A 21880-nucleotide genomic window follows, 5' to 3' on the forward strand; every position below is an offset into this window, starting at 1 on the left:
GACCATGAGCATGTTTTCCTCGTCCCTGCATTGGTGTCAGAGGCCACTAGCAGATGGACTATGGAATTATTCAGCCACGTGTAGCTGTCATTACTACCAACACAGAAAAGACTTCTATTGGAGTGATTCTGTCAATATAATGCATAGACTACTCGCATTACAGCAATGAATCACATTTTGTACTGGCCCAGATGAGCATCATCAGGCACTATGGCGGCGACCCTGGTCGCATTCTTTCTGCTTTCTGAAGACATGCAGCAGTGTTACTTCTGGGGTCATGGTATGTGGATCCGCTGGGTGTGACCTCAGCTCAAGACTCATAGTAAGTGAGGACGCTGTTGGCACAATGGTATGCCACTGCCATCCCATGTCCATGGTTGCTACCTCTCATGCAACAGTATTGTGACATCAACAATCAACAGGAAAATGCTCACCCACACATGGGATGTATCTCCATAAATTGTCTGCCTGATGTTGAAATACCCCCATGTCCCGAAATCGCAGTGCTAGTAACGGCGATATCAAGGACGAGTTGCAACGATTATGGCCCACTTTCCCTCAGGAGAGGATAAAATGACTTTAAGATTTACTTCCCAACAGAACCAACGCATGTGTCCAGGTAAGTGTGGTTGCAATGCCAAACTATAAATGGGTTCATACCACTAAGTTCTGATATAATGTCACATACTGTATCAACATGTGAAGTATCATTTCGTTTCGTCATCCCTTCCTAATACTTCAGTTCTTGTTGATGAAAAGTACATTTAAACATAAACTCTACATCAAGTGATGTTCATACTCTTACGTGGAAGTTATCTTTCCAGTCTTACATGCTTCACTTTCTCCAGACTCTACCTTTCTCTTTTGCAGTTGATAAAGTCCATAAATTTATGTTCATGTATGATACTCATATAGCAATGCACCAGCAACCTACTTCCTCATCCATTCCCTTCAAGAGTAATTTGGGAGATAAATAACCAACATTTTCTGCAATAAGGAAGTCAGTACCAAGTTATCTGTGCACCATTCAATCTCTCGACCAACTTTGTTGTATGGGAGCGACAGCTGGGTGGATTCAGGTTACCTTATCAACAAGGTTGAGGTTACGTATATGAAAGTAGCTAGGATGATTGCACGTACTAATAGATGGGAACAATGGCAGGAGGGTGTTCACAATGAGGAAATCAAAGAAAAACTGGGAATGAACTCTATAGATGTAGCAGTCAGGGCGAACAGGCTTAGATGGTGGGGTCATGTTACACGCATGGGAGAAGCAAGGTTACTCATGGGTTCAGCAGTAGAGCGTAGGAGGAGTCGGGACAGACCAAGGAGAAGGTACTTGGATTCGGTTAAGAACGATTTTGAAGTAATAGGCTTAACATCAGAAGAGGCACAAATGTTAGCACTGAATAGGGGATCGTGGAGGAATTTTATAAGGGGCTATGCTCCAGACTGAACGCTGAAAAGCATAATCAGTCATAAATGATGATGATGATGATGAAATAACCAACACTGAAACTAGATGCTCCATCCACTGCATTAATATATACAGAAAAGAATTTTAGCTCAGGAAACAATCCCCATACTACTACACTGAATGAACATTTAACATAAAAATAATCTACACCGTCAGTCCAGATTAATAAGTGGAAAGTCAAAGTCCTGATATTAAATCTAGAAACTGAACGCCATTTTCTCTCTGAATCCAAAGAAAGATGACGATATCGATTAATACAATAAGTTTACTGTTAACCATCACCATCTCTGCTTTTTAGAAATTAAAATTCGATTTTTTCACCATAACACTTCGCTAACGCCACCCTCCTCTAATTTGTTTAAAGATATGCTTATGTAGTGACAGAACTCACGACATGCCACAGACGGGCGCTGAGTGGGGTCCTGTGGTCTGCACAGCTGTGACGAGAGTCCGGCCACAGTCGCTGTGCTCACTGTGTGGCTGTATATTGGGGGTTGGTCTCGCTGTGTCCAGTGGCTGGCCCACAGTGCAGATGTAGACTGTTTCGATACATGTATTCACACAGGGACCACAGGGCAGCTATCCATTCGCAGATAATGAGACCAATACAGTCAAAGGCAACAGTGAGTTCACTAACCCACTAAGATAAATGACTGACTAGTGAGACAATCAGTTTACACGCTGCTTCTCTTGAGTTCCTCATACTAGCAGTTTAACATACCAAGTTACAGTCACTCAGAAGTTAGATTGGCAAAACTTTTAAATGTACTTAATTGGCTACTACGTCCATCAGATGGTGTTCGTATGTCATATGCTACAGACTGGGCGGTAGGGGGAACATACAGTAAATATGATGACAGATACTTCTGAAATGACTGGGGAAGGAAATTCAGAGAAAAATGGAGCACAGTATTTGTCATATTACGAAGCTACTGCAGTAAAAATTTAACTTCCATTAAAACCTTTATCCCAGAATTGAAACTTCGGCCAAAAGATTTATTTGATTCGCACTGGCCAATGAGTACCCACACGGAACAGGTGAACGTTGAATGGTACCTGACTGGGAGGCTGAACGAGTCTATGACTATGATCAGTAAAATAAGCAGACATATTAATTATATAATATATACTTACGCCTAAGGGCTGATCACAGGTTGTCACTCACTGAAATCAAGAATTTTGTTTCTTTACTGTGTTCAGTGTAATGATATTCATCAGACTGTGATTAGTGTGTGTGTGTGTGTGTGTGTGTGTGTGTGTGTGTTATATTAGTGGATAATAATGTAAATATAAGTGCAATACACAGTCAAAGGAACTATGCTACATATGCCAGATGATGGAAATTTGTATATACTGTGATAACGAGTGAAAAAGTTGTGGCTGGTGTTTGGACGACGTACAATTTGCAAGTGGTGCTTATGAAGTAAGGGTGTTGTCACGGAAAAAGACAAGCATTTCCAGAGCTCTGCAAACAATGATACATGTAGCAGCGGTGTTCAATGGCAGTAACTGTTTGGAGATACGTGTATCAAATGAGAACTATGTTACTGAAGATGTGGCAGTTTCTACTTTTGGCTCTTGTAGTTGTTTGTGAATGTGTGTTTTTCTGTGTGTGTGTGTGTGTGTGTGTGTGTGTGTGTGTGTGTGTGTTTTGATTAACGTTTGTGATTTCTCACGAAGAAACTGGGCGATGAATTTACGATTGACATAAGAAGAGAGGCTTCATGTTATGCACGTAATGTGGATGGATACTGTGTGTGAACTGGTTGTCACGGTAAGCAGATGGATAGGTGCAATGCAATAGTGTACATAGCTTGAGGCAATGAAGAAGATACTGGTTAGATCTTGTGACATGCACGCTATTTAAGTTAAGAAGTGTATTTCCAACTTTACTTCTAAATAATTCAGATAGAATTACATATTTAAGGTTAATAATAGGCATCTTGAAAACATGGCTGTGGCGATAAGCATTTTCATTCAAACATTGATTTTCGTTTATAATTATGGAATACACTTCTGTAACAATAAAAGTAAATGAGAAATGAATCATTGAGTGTAAGGATTATTATGTAAAGGATATGAATTCCATTTTTTGAAGCAGCTCAGTAAGTGGTGCATAAATATTCAGATATATCTAAAAATGAAAGTAATTTATGGTAATTACTAGTCAGTAACATTATAGTGAGTATTTATAATGTGATATGTTCATAAAAAGGAATAGAAGGATATAAAGATCTCTTTCATTTTGATGTGGTTGGGGATGGACCAGTAACTGGAACAGGTCAGAAAAGGAAAACACTAAGTTCTACCAGAAGAAAACACTGCAAGACTAATATTTACAAAAGCCACAGGGAAAATTAAGCAAAGAATGGTCAGTAGATATTTGACAGAGCCTCCTCTAAGAGCCAAGTACGGAGTTTTGACACAAAAAGCGCCTTCCTTTGTGTGTTGCACAAGAGAGTGCACTGAAGTATGGCAATATCACGAGAAACAACAGACTAGAAGTGGGAAGGAAATGTGAAGGAAGACAGAGCATTATGCGGAACTGCCTGAAGCGGCAGAGCTGTTGTGAAACCCTGTCGCCTTTCTTGTGAGGTGGGCATGTGGTGTTCAAGAATTATGTTTTTATATCACCTTCTTTAAGAGAAATTTTCCATATATGCTCCGACTGAGAATGACATTTTCCTTAGAGCTTAGTAAACTTCAAAAACGTTTTTTCTAATTCCCCTCGAATAGTTCGTTAGAGTTGATGACTTTTGTTACAGAAATTGTCAGCGAAACCCACATATATATCTAGAAAGTAAAAGGGAGATACAAAACACACAATGTTGTACTGATATGGGTTTAGCGACTAATGTGACTGACTACTCCACTACAACGAAGATTTCAGGATTTACAGAATGGAAACGTCACGAATAGGGAATTTAAAATACTTTGCTGCACACCCCGAACTGTGCTGCAGCATTCTAAGATACACTATTTGATCAAAAGTATCCAAACACCTGGCTGAAATTGAATTACATGTTTGTGGCGCTCTCTGTAGGTAATGCTAGAATACAATATGGTGTCGGCCGGCTATTAGCCTTGATGACAGCTCCTACTCTCGCAGACATACTTTGAATCAGGTGCCGGAAGGTTTATTGGGGAATGCCAGCCCATACTTCATGGAGTGGTGCACTGAGGAGAGGTATCTTTGTCAATCGGTAAGGCCTGGCACGATGTTGGTGTTCCAAAACATCACAAGAAGTTCTGTAGGATTCAGGTCAGCGCTCTGTGCAGGCCAATCCATTACAGGGATGTTACTGAGGTGTAACCACTCCGCCACAGGCCGTGCATTAAGAACAGGTGTTTGATCGGGTTGAAAGATGCAATCACCACCCACGAATTGCTCTTCATCATAACCACCTCCGAAGTTTACTGTTGGCACTACACACACTGGCAGATGACGTTCACTAAGCGTTCGCCACACCCACTCCCTGCCATCGGATGGCAACATTGTGTACCGTGATTCGTCACTCCACACAACGTTTTTCCACGGTTCAGTCGTACAATGTTTACTCTCCTTAAACCAAGCGAGACATTGTTTGCATTTACTGGTATGATGTGTGGCCTATTAGCAGCCACACGACCATGAAATCCAAATTCTGTCACCTCCCACCTAACTGCCATACTACTTGCAGTGGATCGTGATGCAGTTTGGAATTCCTATGTGATCATATGGATAGATGTCTGCCTATCACACATTAAGACCCTCTTCAACTGTCTACGGTCTCTGTCGGTCAACAGACGAGGTCGGCCTGTATGCTTCTCTGCTGTACGTGTCCCTTCACGTTCCCACTTCACTATCACATCGGGGACAGTGACCTAGGGGTGTGTAGGAGTATGGAAATCTCGCGTACACATGTATGACACAAGTGACACCCAATCACCTGACCACGTTCGAAGTCCATGAGTTCCGTGAAGCGCCCCATTGTGCTCTCTCACGATGTCTAATGACTACTGAGGTCACTGATATGGAGTACCTGGCAGTAGGTGGTAGCGCAATGCACCTAATATGAAAAACGTATGTTTTATGGGGAGTCCGGATACTTTTCACCACATAGTGTAGAGGTTTCCCTGGTCCTGGTAAGGAGCGACAGACTTGCTCCGCTTCTTCACCTTCACTTTAGACAGTATAACGCCAGTTATAGGTATCTCATTCCCAGAAGCAGGGGAGACAACAAACGAGAACAGAGGGTACTTTGAAGGAAGAGGTTTAGGGTAGCATGTACAGCACAGAGAACAGAGCGGGCTTTCCCTAGCTGCCAACAGCACATGTCACTGTGGTGTCTGTCTGTGATCTGAGCAGTCCATCACTGTGTCCATCACTAGAACGGAACCTGCAGTGGCCACAGCTAATTTTCCTTTTTCTTCAAACATTTCAGGAGCTAACGTAAATAACAGCTTGTTGTACACATGCAATTCAATAGAAATGTTGACTGTAAATAAGACCTAAATAATCCATGTAGCTGTGGAAAAATTGGCTATTGCATGATTCTCTTTTTGCTAACTTATCTGCCAACAAAAGATTTGATGAAAATGTTATTAGAATTCAACGAAAGCATTGTGAGCCATCAGAAAGTGCTATTTCTATTTCCAGTGTCTGTGTTTATGGCTCTACTGTGAAATGGCCTTCAGACATCCATGCACGTTTGAAGAAACAAGTACTGCTTGAGCTACAGCTGCGTGAAGAACAAGAAACGTATTCACAATCGTGAATACGATGAGACTCCAACTGTACAGTTTGCTGGTGATGTCAAAAGCTTGATCTCAGACCTGGACTGGAATCTGAATTTCCCAATGTGCAAGTATGATCGCAGAAGAACTTCGTCTATGCGAGGATGCTTTAATGGCCGACCTAAAACTCCACATATCACCGTGAGTTTCCATGTCTTGCTGTAGAACAATCACTGTAACTCTCACACAGGAAGAAACTTACTTATTGTTGCCACGACCTCTGCCTGGGCATATGACTACTACTTACAGTGCCTGTGTTTAAAAACCTCCTATGGCATGTCCTTCAGACAAGGGTGCATGTCTGAAGGAACAGACCCTGCTGCAGTTCACAGCTGTATTTAGCATTAGAAATGTGTTTGCAGTTTAAAATACGATGAGATTCTGACTCTACAATCTACTGGTGACATTAGAAGAATTGTGCCAGACTGGGACCCGAACCTGGATTTCCCACTTTATGCGAGCAGTGGCGTTAACAACTTTCAGGATCCAGGTTAGAATGTCAATATGGAAGAAATTTTAATATTTTGCCAATATATAGGGTAAATCACCTAATGCTTCCTCCAGAAATATTGTGGGTATTGAAAGTGCTATTCATCTGCTGTTTTCATACAGTGGATTGGTAGTCTGGAGCACTTATTGTTAGCCAATCCATAGATTGTACTAAGGAAGTGTATTTGTTGTGACAAGATACACTTTTCTAATTAGACGTACTCCTATTGACATTAACAAACGAAAAGTAGCGTAGATCAGAATGTCAGTGGTGTTTGCTGCAGGATCCAAGTACGAGTCGTTTACGAGATACCGTATTTGAAATGTTCGACATCGGCACTTGTTTGTGGCATTCAACCTGCTTAGTTGCGAAGTACAATGTCTTTATGTTGGCTTACTTCGAGCATGCATGTTCCTTGAGAGCATTTAGACAAGCTATTCAGTTAGTGTGTGACAATCTAATGCAGACAACGCCGGTATTTGTATGACATACATTATGTGACCAAAGGTATCTGGACACCCCCAGAAACATTCGTTTTTCATATTAGGTGCATTGTGCTGATACCTACTGCGAGGTACTCCATATTGGCACCCTCAGTGGACATTACACACCGTAATACAGCAGAATGGGGCACTCCACGGAACTGATGGACTTCGAATGTAGTCAGGTGATTGATGTCTCACTTGTCACTTGAGCAGCTTGTCTCATGCTTACCTGGTGTCTGTCAGTGTCTCTGCAATGAGGTGAGTCAACTCCACAACAGTTTGTGGGTCGTTGACTACAGCCTCAGCCCAGCCCTGCGTCGCCATCACACGGAGCAAGTGGGCCTTTATGAGATTTCCACACTCCTAAACATGCGTAGGTCCGATGTGATAGCGAAGTGGAAACGTGAAGGGACACATACAGCACAAAAGCGTACAGGCCGACCTCGTCTGTCGAATGACAGAGACTGCCGACAGTTGAAGAGGGTCGTAATCTGTAACAGACACACATCTATCCAGAACATCACACGGGAAATCGAAACTGCATCGGTATCCACTACAAGTACAATGACATTTAGACAGGAGGTGACAAAACCAGGATTTCATGGTCGAGCGGGTGTTCTTAAGCCACACATCACGATGGTAAATGTCAAATGACGCCTCGCCTGGTGTAAGAAGCTTAAGCATTGGACGATTGAACAGTGGAAAAACGTTGTGTGGAGTGACTAATCATGGTACACAATGTGCCAATCGGATGGAAAGGTGTGGGTATGGCGAATGCCCTGTGAACTCTCTCTGCCAGCATGTGTAGTGGCAACAGTAAAATTCGAAGGCGGCGGTTTTATGATATGGCCGTATTTGTCATGGAAGGTGCTTGCACCCCTTGTTGTTTTGCGTGGAACTATCACAGCACAGTCCTACATTCATGTTTTAAGCGCCTTCTTGTTTCCAACTGTTCAAGAGCAGTTCGGGGATGGCGATTACATCTTTCAACGTGAAAGAGCATCTTTTCATAATGCATGGGCTGTGGCCGAGTGGTGGCATGACAGTTACGTCTTTGTGAAGGACTGGCCCGCACTGAGTGTTGACCTGAACGCTACAGAACACATCTGGGATATATTGGAACGCCAGCTTCGTGCCAGGTCTCACTGACCAACATCGATACCGCTTTTCAGTGCAACACTCCTTGTAGAATGAGCTGCCATTCCCCAACAAATCATCCAGCACCTGATTGAACTTGTGGCTGCGAGAGTGGAAGCTGAGGTCAAGGCTAAGGGTGGACCAGCACCACACCGAATTCCTGCATTACCGATGGAGGGCTTCGTTGAATTTCTAAGTCATATTCAGCCAGGTGTCTGGATACATTTGATCACATAGTGTATACAAGAAAATGGATATCAGTAGTAGTGTATTTTACTGCGCATGCACATCTAATAAAACTTAGTGGTGGACATTGAAGGCTTGTCAGTACGCACACTTAGAGCTGTGTAATATAGTTGAGCAGCTTGTCTCAAGCTTACCTGGTGTCTGTCAGTGTCTCTGCAATCAGGTGAGTCAACTCCACAACAGTTTGTGGGTCGTTGACTACAGCCTCAGCCCAGCCCTGGGTCGCCATCACATGGAGCAAGTGGGCCTTTATGAACGCGACGGCAGCTTGCTTCAGCCTGTTGGCGGAATGCCTAATCGCGATAACACCTGCGACTGCCGCAGTCTCGACAGACAGCTGGGCGACCACCTGTTGCTCACAGTGCGCTTTCAGTACCGACAGGCCGTATACGTCGGCGGCGACCACCAGCTGTGGGGCCATGCTGGGCAGCTGGGGCACCTGCAGGGTGTAGAGGTATGCCAGCACCTGGCGCAGCACAGGACCCTCTGTGTCCGAGAGTACGAGCTGGCTGCTGCTGCCTTCTACACTGACGCGACGGAACATGTCCGCAAACACGGGACTCCTGGCGGCCAAGACAGCCCTGTGAGCCACAAGCCGCGTGTCCCCGGCCAGCAGAGTCACCACAGCACCGTCCCCGGCGTCCAGCAGGGCACCCAGGTCCACGGCCGTGGCCTCCTCAGCCTCCTGAACTCGTCCCACTGTGAGGGATTCTAGAAAACAGTTTCCCAAAGTAAAAGGTAGGAGTGGCTGCCAGTGCAGAGTTAATCATTTTATCAATTTAAAGGCATTTATAAAGCTTCCATCAGGATAAAATTCACACACAACATAGAGTAAACTGTGTAGATGAAGGAAATAATACTTTTGAAAATCTATTACATCTCCTCTTAAAACTTCCCCATTTGCTATTAAAAAATGCCACGGAAGGAATACAGGCTGCCTATCATTTGCCTCTTTGTACAATTACTTGCTCAAAGTATCAAAATGAAGATCTAGCACAAAACTAAGAGCATATTTTATTCAACACACAGTCCCAATTTCTGCACTTATTTAAGAAAACAATGATATTTTATGTCTGAAATCTGTATCCCTCTGCCCTTAACCGCTAGCCCAGCATGTTTCTCTCCAGGAACTGATACAGGGGATCAACTAACTGCTGCCACAGTCTGGAATGACTTTCTAGAAAAATGATATAGAGGTGGCGGGCATAGCTTGATGGCAACTTCTCACATATTCCAACATGACAACACCCAATATTTTGTAGGGTAGTGGCATAACGGCCCCCTCCCCCCCTCCCCCAGTGGATGAAATTAAATTTTATGTGGGGTACAAACAACTGTGTCCAACTGTGTTTCGCTCACAATACTAAATTATTTCTAAAAGATCATATTTATCATTACTATTTCACAATAATGTAATAGTTATTGCATAAGTTAACATTAATTAATTTTTATTTTTAAATTATAGAGGTAATGAATGACACAACGTGGTGAATGCTACAGCTTGTCAAACGAATGTATGAACTTCATCTTCCACACATAATCCTCCCGCTGCACACAATAGTTTTCACTTTGTATCATGATGGACAAATCGAGACATATAGATCACATATATTTCAATATCTCATAAAAATTTGTAGCAAATGACCAGAAATTTCGTCATCACTCACTTCATAATAATAAATGAAAAAATATCAAACTTCAACTCAACACTTACAATGTAGTGGCTGCTATTGTAGTGTAAGATGTCTACAGTACTTTATTTTTATTATTGTTTGTGGCACCTAGTCAGACTCAAAGCGTTGGCAAGTTAAAATCGTTCGATTTCTGACACTGCACAAGTAAGGAGTCCAGCAATCAAGTGATACAGAAACAGTAAGTAGAGTGCACGAATTTCCACTTGACTGAATTTAAGTAAAGGTGCAGGGTGAGGGTGACACAAGTGTCAATAGAGAGAGAAGTGGTGTAGAGGAAACAAGTTTTGTAACAAATGCATAACTTCACTGCAGACAGTTAGTTAACTTCCATTTTTGAGTAGTCTTAGACGCAATGAGAAAGGCTACATCATTACAAATCAGAAGTACCAATTGTATAATTGACACAATAGTCTGAGGTTTAATAAAACGTCTACAAAAGCTAAGTATCATTTATCTTTCATCACCTTCAAAATAAAAATTTTGAAAGGAAATATTCTTCTTAGTGGAGTTTAGTTAATTGCTAAAGATGATGACTTAGTGTGTGTGTTTGGGTGGGTAGGGTGGTGGGGTGGGGGAGGTGGAGATCTTTCTGGTGTCTGTTTGCACTCTGGGATAATGGTCTCAGGAAGGTTGGGAGCCATTACTTTAGGGGGATATGTCAGGGCCAGTCATAGAGAATAGGCCATATTTTCAACACACATTTTTTCTGTCATTTGATAATTGATGACACCCTACCAAATTGTTGCAGATGGTACTGATGACTGACCTTTGTTGGTGTAAGTTCTTCATTACAAGCTGTTATTAGCGCTGAAAATAGTAAAAGTTCCAGTTACTACGTTAGACGATCAGGTTGATCCTTTAAATGACATTTTAAATTACTATTATTTATTGCTCTTATTTTCTATCAGCTAGCTCTGAAAATCCGAGAAACAAAAAAGCCCTGGGAAAGACAACATTCTAGCTGACTGTCGAAAGTGGAAGAATTGGAATTAGAAATCTGTTAAAAACTCCCTAGCGTAACATATAGAAACAGGGGAATTTGCCCTCAGATTCTAGAAAAACATTATACGATATTTGGCCTTAATGGAGGAATGTCCTAAAATACGAAAATTACCGAAGTGTTAGCTTAGTTGTGAATGCCTTATCAAATAAAAGCTTCCACTGTCTTCGAACAGTTGACACAGGATTATCAGAAAGTCAGTTAGGATTCGGAAAAAAACGAAGAATCCAAGAAGCAGTAATATCATTAATTTGAAATTGTAAATACATAGCTTTGGTAGGTATACAGAAAACGTCTCATGATGTAAAATGGCCAAATAAAGTTTGAGGTACAGGAGAGAGTAGGAATATGCATAGAGAGTGATATGTTATGTGGAAGCTGTATAATAAAAGAGAAGACTTCCATTGGAGTGCACTCTACACAGGTTCTACGCATGTTCACAAACGAGTCCGGCTGGGTGGTGTACTATAAACAATTATCTTTAATCTATTCTTAGCAAGGGGGAGAAGTGCTACATGTAGTAATACAGCAGAATAGAGCAGGTATGCATGGCATAGCTGTTTTATCTGAAAGTGAATACAATCTAGGCCCATGCTAGTGGCCTCTGTGTGCATCAAAACCAGAATGGTCCCAAAAGTGCACCTCCAGGGTGAATTTGGATAATCCATTGGTGGACATTGCACACCACACAGTCTCCCATTGAGGGTGAAGTGACATCTCGATCGCCAAATACTGACTCTCAGGCCCCAACTATGCCAATTTCACTTACTAACGAATACATACAAATAAAAGTGGCAGACAACAACATGAGGTGTTCGATGGGCATTCTAATTCCCATCGTGTCCCACGGCTGGGGCATTGGACTGGATGAAGAAGACCCATTGAGTTCCCTCCACGGTCGCCGGATCTAACACCTACGGACTTTTACTTGTGGGGAACTGGAGGAACTTCGCACGCTGGAGGAACTTCGCCAGGAGATTGCAGCGACATGTGCAGCGATCTACACTGTAACAGTGACTGACATAGTTGCGACGAGCCGGAAGCTGTGGCCGAGCGGTTCTTGGCGCTTCAGTCCGGAATCGCGCTCATGCTACAGTCGCAGGTTCGAATCATGCCTCCGGCATGGATGTGTGGGATGTCCTTAGGTTAGTTAGGTTTAAGTAGTTCTAAGTCTAAGGGAGTAATGCCATCAGATGTTAAGTACCATAGTGCTTAGAGAATTTTAACGACCGCTCGTCATTCTGCTATGCGTATAGCCGCCGACTGTAAACTTTTCAACACTTAATGTAACCCTATGCTAAGCTGAAAGTTGTACAACATATGTGATGAATTATTAGTTGTAAAATAAACACATAAGTAATAGTTTTCGTTTCTTATGGTGTGCATACATTTTTCTGGCTGACTGTATATAAAGAAGATAAAAAAATATTAATTAGTTACAAAGTTCGGCGTGTTACAATTTATTCAAAATGTAAACGTCACTACATATATTCGGATTAAGGTTATGACATCTTCGATGTGCCTGCCGTCATTGGCGATGAGGTGGCGCAGATGAATAGCGAAATTCTGCGTGACCCGCTGAAGTGTCGGAAAATCGATGCTGGCGATGACCTCCTGAATGTCTGTTTTCAGGTCAGCAACAGTCTCTGGGCTATTGCTGTACACCTTGACCTTAATATAGCCCCACCGAAAGAAGATGTATTCAGATCCAGAGAACCTGGAGGCCAATCGAGGCCAATGCCCGTGCCTCCTGGGTACACCAGAGCCAGAATGCGGTCCCCAGAATGCTCCTCCAGTACATCAAAGACTTCCCTGCTTCGAAGGGGTCGAGCACTATCTTGCATGAATCACATCTTATCGAAATGAGGGTAACTTTGGATAATCGTGATGATATCATCTTCCAAAACCTTTATGCACCGTTCGGTAGTCACCAAAAGAATATTGCAGTGATTATTCCGTGACTGGAGACTGCACACCACACAGTCACCCGTTGAGGGTGAAGAGACTTCTCGATCACCGAATGCGCAGTCTCAGTCCACCAAATTCGCCAATTTCGCTTATTGACAAACCTATCCAAATAAATGTGGGCTTAGGGGCGAAATGAAACCATATTCACATCAAAGTCCTGTTCGTCAATTCTGGAGACAAGAGTGTAGGCGAAACAAAACTGCTGTTCCATGGCCCTCGTGCTTAATGGCTAAGGAGTTTGAATTTTATATGGGAAAAGATGCAGGTCTTCAACAACTATATGTTGCAGTGCCTCCCAGTTGATTCCCAGCTGTTGTGCAGCGCGTCTGATAGATTTCCTGGGGCTGGTTTGAAACACAGTGCTTGTCATCTTGATGTTTTCAGGCGTTTCCATCCGTTTTGGTCCACCGACATTGCGAACACTGTCAGCACGAAAGCTACCCGTTCTCTCAATCTTGCAAATCATATTCTTGATATTTAGCACACACGGACCGGTTGTCTTCATCTTGATCTCGGTCACACCACTTCCTTTCAGCCGCATTTGGGCTGTTATTGCTCGTGTAGTAGGCCTTCACAAGTGGTATATGTTCAGGTACGCTGTACCGTGACGTTTTCTCGTGCACATAGCCGACAACAACCAGGCGCACGTGCATACGCAAACTAATTCCCATCATCCCCCGCAGCCAACGGTGCAATTGGAACTTCATAAAGCAAACCCTTCAGAAGCTATGACGATTTCATTTCATGTAGGTCAATAATTGTCACCCTCAAACTTCCTAGCAGATTAAAACAGTGTGCCAGATCGAGACTCGAACTCAGGACCTTTGCCTTTCGCGGGCAAGTGCTCTGTCGACTGGGCTAACCAACCACGACTCACGTCCCGTCCTCTGGGCTTTAGTTCTGCCAGTACCTCGTCTCCTACCTTCCAAACTTCACTAGCACTCCTGCCAGGAAGTTTCATATCAGCGTACACTCTGCTGCAGAGTGAAAATTTCAGTCTGCAAACATACCCCAGGCTGTGCCTAAGCTATGTCACCGCAATATCCTTTCGTTTTTGGAGTGCTAGCCTTGCAAGATTCGCAGAAGAGCTTATGTGAAGTTTGGAAGGTAGGAGACGAGGTACTGGTAGAACTGAAGCCCATAGGAGGGGACGTGAGTTCTGCTTGGGTAGCTCAGATGGTAGAGCACTTGCCCACAAAAGGCAAAGGTCTTTAGCTCTTGTCTCGGTCCGGCACACCCTTTTAATATGCCAGGAAGTTTCATATCAGCGCACACTCTGCTGCAGTGTGAAAATTTCAATCTCGCATTGTCACCCTGATTGTCCTTCCAGATTTCTATCGTAAACATGTTGTTGTTGTTGTTGTGGTCTTCAGTTCAGAGACTGGTTTGATGCTGCTCTATCCTATGTAAGCTCCTTCATCTCAAAGTACCTACGGCTATCTACTTAATGTATTCATATCTTGGTCTCCCTCCTCGCTGCTCTCCAATACTGAACTGGTGATACCTTGATGCCTCAAAAAAAGGCAGACCAAGAGATCCTTTCTTCTAATCAATTTGTGCCACAATTTTCTCTTCTCCCCAATTCTATTCAGTACCTCCAGATTAGTTACGTGGTATACCCATTTAATCTTCAGCATCCTTCTGTAGCACCACATTTCTAAAGATTCTATTCTCTTCTTGTATAAACTATTTTTCGTCCATGTTTCACATCCATACATAGCTACACTCCATAAAAATACTTTCAGAAACGACTTCCTGACATTTAAAACTATACTCGATGTTAACAAATTTTTCTTCTTATGAAACGCTTTCCTTGTCGGTGCCAGTCTACATTTTACATCCTTTCTACTTTCACCATCATCAGTTAATTTGCTCCCCAAATAGCAAAAGTCATCTACTACTTTAAGTGCCTCGTTTGCTAATCTAATCCCCTCAGCCTCACCTGATTTAATTCGACTACTTCCCATTATCATCGTTTCGCTTTTGTTTAAGTTTATCTTTTATCCTCCTTTGAAGACACTGTCCGTTCCATTCGACTGCTCTTCCAGGTCCTATGCTCTCTCTGAGGGAATTCCAATGTCATTGGCAAACATCAAAGCTTTTATTTCTTCTTCGGATTTAAATTCCTACTCTGAACTTTTCTTTTGTTTTCTTTACTGCTTGCTCAGTACATAGACTGAATGACGTTGGGGATCGGCTACAACCATGTCTCACGTCATTCTCAACCACTGTTTGCCTTTCATGCCCCTCGACTCTTATAACTGCCATCTGGTTTCTGTACAAATTGTAAATAGCCATTCACTCGCTGTATTTGACCCCTGTCGCCTTCAGAATTTGAAAGAGAGTATTCCAATCAACATTGTCAGAAGCTTTCTCTAAGTCTACAAATGCTAGAAACGTAGGCTTGCCTTTCCTTAATAAACCAAATAATCGTAAACATACGCCAGTGTATTGCTCTTACGTCTTTCACCTTAGACAAATACATTTTTTTCCGGCTTTGGAAGACAAGAGTCAATTATGAATGAGAAACGAGCGCAGTACTGTTATGTTGTCCATCAGTCCATCCCGATGGGGATCCCACACCGCATAGCAATACTCCAGAATAGGACGGACAAGCCTGGTGTAAGCAGTCTCTTTAGTAAAGCTGTTGCAGCTTTTAAGCGTTCTGCCAATGAACTGCAGTCTTTGGTTTGCTCTAAGCAAAAAATTATCAATGTGATCGTTCCAATTTAGGTTATTTGTAATTTGTAATCCCCAAGTATTTAGTTGGATTTACAGCCTTAATATTAAGTGTGACTTATCGCGTAATCAAAATTTCTTTGGATTTCTTTTGCACTCATGTGAATAACTTCACTCTTTTCTTTATTCAGCTTCAATTGCCACTTTTCGCACCATACAGATATCTTATCTAAATCATTTTGCTGTTCATTTTGGTCATCTGATGACTTAACAAGACGGTAAATAACAGCATCATTTGCAACCAATCTGAGAGGGCTACTCAGATTGTCTCCTATGTCGTTAATATTGTTCAGGAACAACGGAGGGAAAAATTTGCTAATTTGTGGTAAGGTCTTATGGGACCAAACTGCTGAGGTCATCCAAGCTTACACGCTGTTTAATCTAACATAAACCAACTTACGCTAAGGACGACACACAGACCCATGCCCGATGGAGGACTCGAACCTCCGACGGGGGGAGTCACAGGGAGCGTGACAAGACGCCCCAGTCCGCGCGGCTACCCCACTCGGCAGCAACAGATGGCCTGTAAGACTTCCTTGGGGAACGCAGGATATTGCTTCTGTTTTACTCGATGACCTTCCGTCTATTACTACGGACTGCGATGTTACTGAGAGGAAATCACGAAGCCAGTCGCACAACTGAGGCGATTTTCCATATTCATGCAGTTCGGTTAGAAGACGCATGTGAGGAACGGTGTCGAAAGTCTTCTGGAAATCTAAAAATATGGAGTCAGTTTGACATCCCCTGTTGATAGCACTCATCACTTGATGAGTATAAAGAGGTAGTTGTGTTTTACAACAACGATGTTTTCTGCATCCGTGATGTCTATGTGTCAATAAATCGTTTTCTTCGAGGTAATTCATAATGTTCGAACACAGTATATGTTCCCCTACTGCAAATCGACGTTATTGATGTGGGTCTGGAATTCAGCGGATTATTCCTACTTCCATTTTTGGGCATTGGTGTGACTTGAGCAATTTTCCAGAATTTAGGTACGGAACTTTCTGTGAGCAGTCAGTTGTATATAATTCCTAAATATGGAGCTACAGCATCAGCATAATGGGAAAGGAACCTGAGTGGTATACAATGTGGACCGGAGGACTTGCCTTTATTAAGTGATTTAACCTGCTTTGCTAGACCGTGGATGTCTCTACTTCTATGTTTCTCATCTAGGCAGTCGTTCTTTATCGGAATTCAGAAATATTTACTTCGTCTTCTTTGGTGAATTAGTTTCGGAAAATGTGTTTGATAACTCTGCTTTAGTGGCACTGTCATCAATGACTTCACCGTTGTTAATCGTGCAGTGGAGGTATTGATTGCGTCTCGCAACTGGCGTGCTTTATGTATGACCTGTCGCTGTTCCTTGATGACTGTCAACTGTCTTCAGTGCGTGATTGGCCGCAGACACGCACTGCCGCAGGAGGAACACCTGTTTCTGGAGCTGAGCCGTGCGCCAGGTCTAACATCATGGAAAGGGATAGCTTGGACGAAATATGCACTCGCATCTACCTGTCGCTAAAGGGTAAATAGAGGTGGCGTTTGGACATTGAAGCTGCTGATTCAGAACAGCTTACACCATGGACTTCCCTTTCACATATAGGCAATACTGAAGCAGGTATACAGAATCACTGCATACTCACATACACATCTTCTGTGCATTGGCTGTTGGCTTTTCCTTTCACACACTTGTAACCACAAGGAAAACGTTTATATTTTGTGTTGTGTCAAACATTTCGTTGGTTATGTCTCTTTGTACATATATCCACACACAACTTACAGATAGCTGTACCTCACCGTGGTCGTCGTATTCCACGCCAAGACAACTTGGTGGCCAAGGAATCAGGGTTGGAAAGATGTTTTGCTCTAAATGCAAGTCCGTCTGGAGACTACACACCCTGTTCCTCGATGCTCAAAGACTCCGTGATGCTTTCACAATTCTTCTCCTACTTTCGTTTCTGCCCCTGTGTGGTCAACAGAGAACAGGCGATTGCTTCATTGTCTTTCTTTCATCAGTGAACATTATACTGCTGTGTGCATTTTGTTAATACTCTACGGTTTATCTATAATATCTGGTCTCATTCCTGAATAACGAAAGACGTCTCTTCTGTATGCATATTACATCTGTTTGTTATCAGATTTCTGGCGCTGCAGTCCGGAACCGCGGGACTGCTACAGTCGCAGGTTCGAATCCTGCCTCGGGCATGGGTGTGTGTGATGTCCTTAGGTTAGTTACGTTTAAGTAGTTCTAAATTCTATGGGACTTATGACCTAAGATGTTGAGTCCCATAGTGCTCAGAGGCATTTGAACCATTTTTTTGTTATCAGATTTTTCTGACACAAAAATTAAAGATTTTTGAGACACAAAATAGAGTTTAATAAGATTAACTTAAGTTGTATAGGCACTTAAGGTTTTAGCAACCATATATACTTTTTTCAGTTTTTTTATATGTGTACTTCACCGTCGTAATTGTACGTATAAATGGACTACTCCTGTCACTATAGACTTTCATTTTGCCTCTACGCATCCACCCTTCAATACCTGATCTGCTGCCCATAGAAAAGTACGCTTTCAATGTGTTGCTTGTGCCATTTGTACTAGCAAATAATAACCCATCTAAAACGTATGAGCACTAATAGCCATAATTATTAGTCTGCAAATGGCGCAAGTACTGATATAATATTGTTTACTACACTGTTCTCAGTCACCAGTAGAAATATCTGCAGTTATATCCATTACATAATGTATGTCTACATGTAGGAAGGTGAACGATCGGTGCGTATAACTAACTACACACACTAAGCATTTGAATGCTATATACACTGAAGAACCAAAGAAATTTCGTGTAGGGCCCCGCGAGCCCGCAGAAGTGCCGCAACACGACGTGGCATGGACTCGACTAATGTCTGAACTAGTGTCGGAGGGACCTGACACCATGAATCCTGCAGGGCTGTCCGGCTGTCCATAATTCCACAGGAGTACGAAGGGCTGGAGATTTCTTCTGAGCAGCACGTTGCAAGGAATCTCACTTATGCTGAATAATGTTCATTTCTGGGGAGTATGGTGACCAGTGCAAGTGTCTAAACTCAGAAGAGTGTTCCTGGAGCCATTCTGTAGCAATTCTGGACGTGTGGGGTGTCGTATTGCCCTTCTGGAATTGCCCAAGTCTGTCGGAATGTACAATGGACACGAATGGACGCTGCTGATCAGACAGGAAGCTTATGTACGTGTCACCTGTCAGAGTCGTGTCGAGTCGTGTCCAACAGCACGCGCCCCACACCATTACAGAGCATCGACCAAGTTGAACAATCTCCTGCTGACATACAGGGTCCATGGATTCCTGAGGTTGTCTCCACACTTCCATTCACTCGATGCAGTTTGAAACTATACTCGCCCAACCAGGAAAGACGTTTAGAGTCATCTACAGTCCAATGTCGTTGTTGACTGGTCCAGGCGAGGCGTGAAGACTTGGCCTTCAGCTCCGAAGTCCGTTATCGATGATTTTTCCTTGTGTGGTTTTGCAGCCTGATTCTTGTTGACGGCCCAGAATTAAAATCTATAGCAATTTGCAGAAGGGTTGAACTTCTGTTAAGTTGAACAAAATGGTGGTACGGGAAATTGTCCACTTCATCAGGACATCGGAGATGCTGTGTCCCATCGCAACTGCGCCGACTATAACACCACGTCGAAACGCACTTACGTCTTGATAACCTGCCATTGTAGCAGCATAACCGATCTAACAACTACCCCAGACACATGTTGTCTTATACAAGCCTTGCCGACCGCAGCGCCGTGTTCTGCCTGTTTACATACCTCAGTATTTGAATACAAACGCCTGCACCGTTTCTTTGGCACTCCTGTGTAGATGACTCATCATAAATCTCACTGTATACACAGACATACACGTTCTTTGCGTATTGCCTGTTGACTTTTCCTTTCATACATTTGTAACAACACGGAAAACATTTCCGTGCTTATTTATGTTTGTACATATATCGAGACGTAACTTACCAGTCTTAATCATTAATTGTTCTTGTCGTATGTCTTCCGTGAACGCACTCGTACTTCTTTAAAAGCACTGTTCACAGTCAATTGTCTTCCTTTCATAATTATTGTTGGATATACGCAGACCAATGCACTACTTTTATTTCAGCCACCTTAAGTACTTAAGGTTCGATTTTCGAGTCGTGTCGAGTACTGTGCATGCTTTCCATTGCCATTCAAACAAACGAAGTGTCTGTATGTAAGTTCTGTGTAGTGAAATATTTTTGAGTACACAGTATTTTTTATTTCTCCATCTGGCGCGGACACGAATAAATCAGAAGGTTTTCCAGCGTGTCATCAGGCCACATGCAGCATGTGAGAAGCATGTATTTGCCTAATTTAGTAATCACACTTGCAGCGAAAGTTCCTGTGCTTTGCTGCTGGTTTCTGAAAATGTGAGTCGCAACCGGAAACAGCCAAAAAAGTGGTACCATTGGAAAATCGTGGTGGCTTTATGATTCGAAGAAGAATGACATCCAAGCAAATATACATCGTTAAACCGTGCAGCGGAAGGCCTGAAGTGAATTTAGGAATATGGTTGAATTTTTAATAACTTCTTTCTGATTCATTGCAGTATCAGTGCATAGATATACAGTCGCTTCGCCCGATGCTTTGTTTTACATGCTGATGAATAAGTATGTTTAAGGATGTGTAGTTCATGAACGAATTAGTTGGAATGAACTATTCTGAGAAAGGAACTGTTTGAAGTGGCCTTTCTCTTAGTAAAATGTAGTTAGTTTACTTCTGGTTTCCCCTATATATTGGTAGTTAGAATCCGTGTGAACAAATTTCCCCTCCCTTGATACTGAGTACAGCCGATTCCCAGGAAGTAAATGTCCTTCGTTCTGACCTCCTAGTGGTGGACTGTACGGACTGCATCTGATTAGAAGACTGAAACCGTTCTGTCAGTTTGTAGTCTCACCCCTCCTTTCTACTTCCATCTGTTGTCCACATAAGGCAAAAGATTTTATTATGAATTGAGAGGAGCGAAGATTACAGATAACTTTCTAGATTACTTAGCTTGTCATTTTTAGTTGTCTGCAGTTCTTCTTTTCTAGAGGCTGATTCTTTGAAGATATAAATGTCACATCAGCCCCTCGCCCTTGGTTTAAACCAAATACATTGGAAGATTGTGGTTGCAGGAAGTTTTTCACATAAATATATTTTCTCATTTTGTACTATATTTGTACTATATTTCAATATCTCATAAAAATTTGTAGCAAATGACCAGAAATTTCGTCATCACTCACTTCATAATAATAAATGAAAAAATATCAAACTTCAACTCAACACTTACAATGTAGTGGCTGCTATTGTAGTGTAAGATGTCTACAGTACTTTATTTTTATTATTGTTTGTGGCACCTAGTCAGACTCAAAGCGTTGGCAAGTTAAAATCGTTCGATTTCTGACACTGCACAAGTAAGGAGTCCAGCAATCAAGTGATACAGAAACAGTAAGTAGAGTGCACGAATTTCCACTTGACTGAATTTAAGTAAAGGTGCAGGGTGAGGGTGACACAAGTGTCAATAGAGAGAGAAGTGGTGTAGAGGAAACAAGTTTTGTAACAAATGCATAACTTCACTGCAGACAGTTAGTTAACTTCCATTTTTGAGTAGTCTTAGACGCAATGAGAAAGGCTACATCATTACAAATCAGAAGTACCAATTGTATAATTGACACAATAGTCTGAGGTTTAATAAAACGTCTACAAAAGCTAAGTATCATTTATCTTTCATCACCTTCAAAATAAAAATTTTGAAAGGAAATATTCTTCTTAGTGGAGTTTAGTTAATTGCTAAAGATGATGACTTAGTGTGTGTGTTT

At 42.3% G+C, this 21880-nt stretch overlaps 1 protein-coding gene across 1 annotated transcript in view; it reads right to left on the reverse strand.

The window, feature by feature from the left end:
• LOC124554181 (ankyrin-3-like) overlaps positions 1–21880 on the reverse strand; it is a 116479-nt gene that overhangs the window by 22825 nt on the left and 71774 nt on the right. The window contains exon 4 of the mRNA XM_047128251.1: positions 8746–9322. Coding sequence (XP_046984207.1) covers positions 8746–9322 — 577 coding nt within the window. The remainder of the gene's footprint in view (positions 1–8745; positions 9323–21880) is intronic.

The sequence above is a fragment of the Schistocerca americana genome, chromosome 11 (genome assembly GCF_021461395.2).
Source record: "Schistocerca americana isolate TAMUIC-IGC-003095 chromosome 11, iqSchAmer2.1, whole genome shotgun sequence".
In the NCBI taxonomy this organism is placed as follows: Eukaryota; Metazoa; Arthropoda; class Insecta; order Orthoptera; family Acrididae; genus Schistocerca; species Schistocerca americana.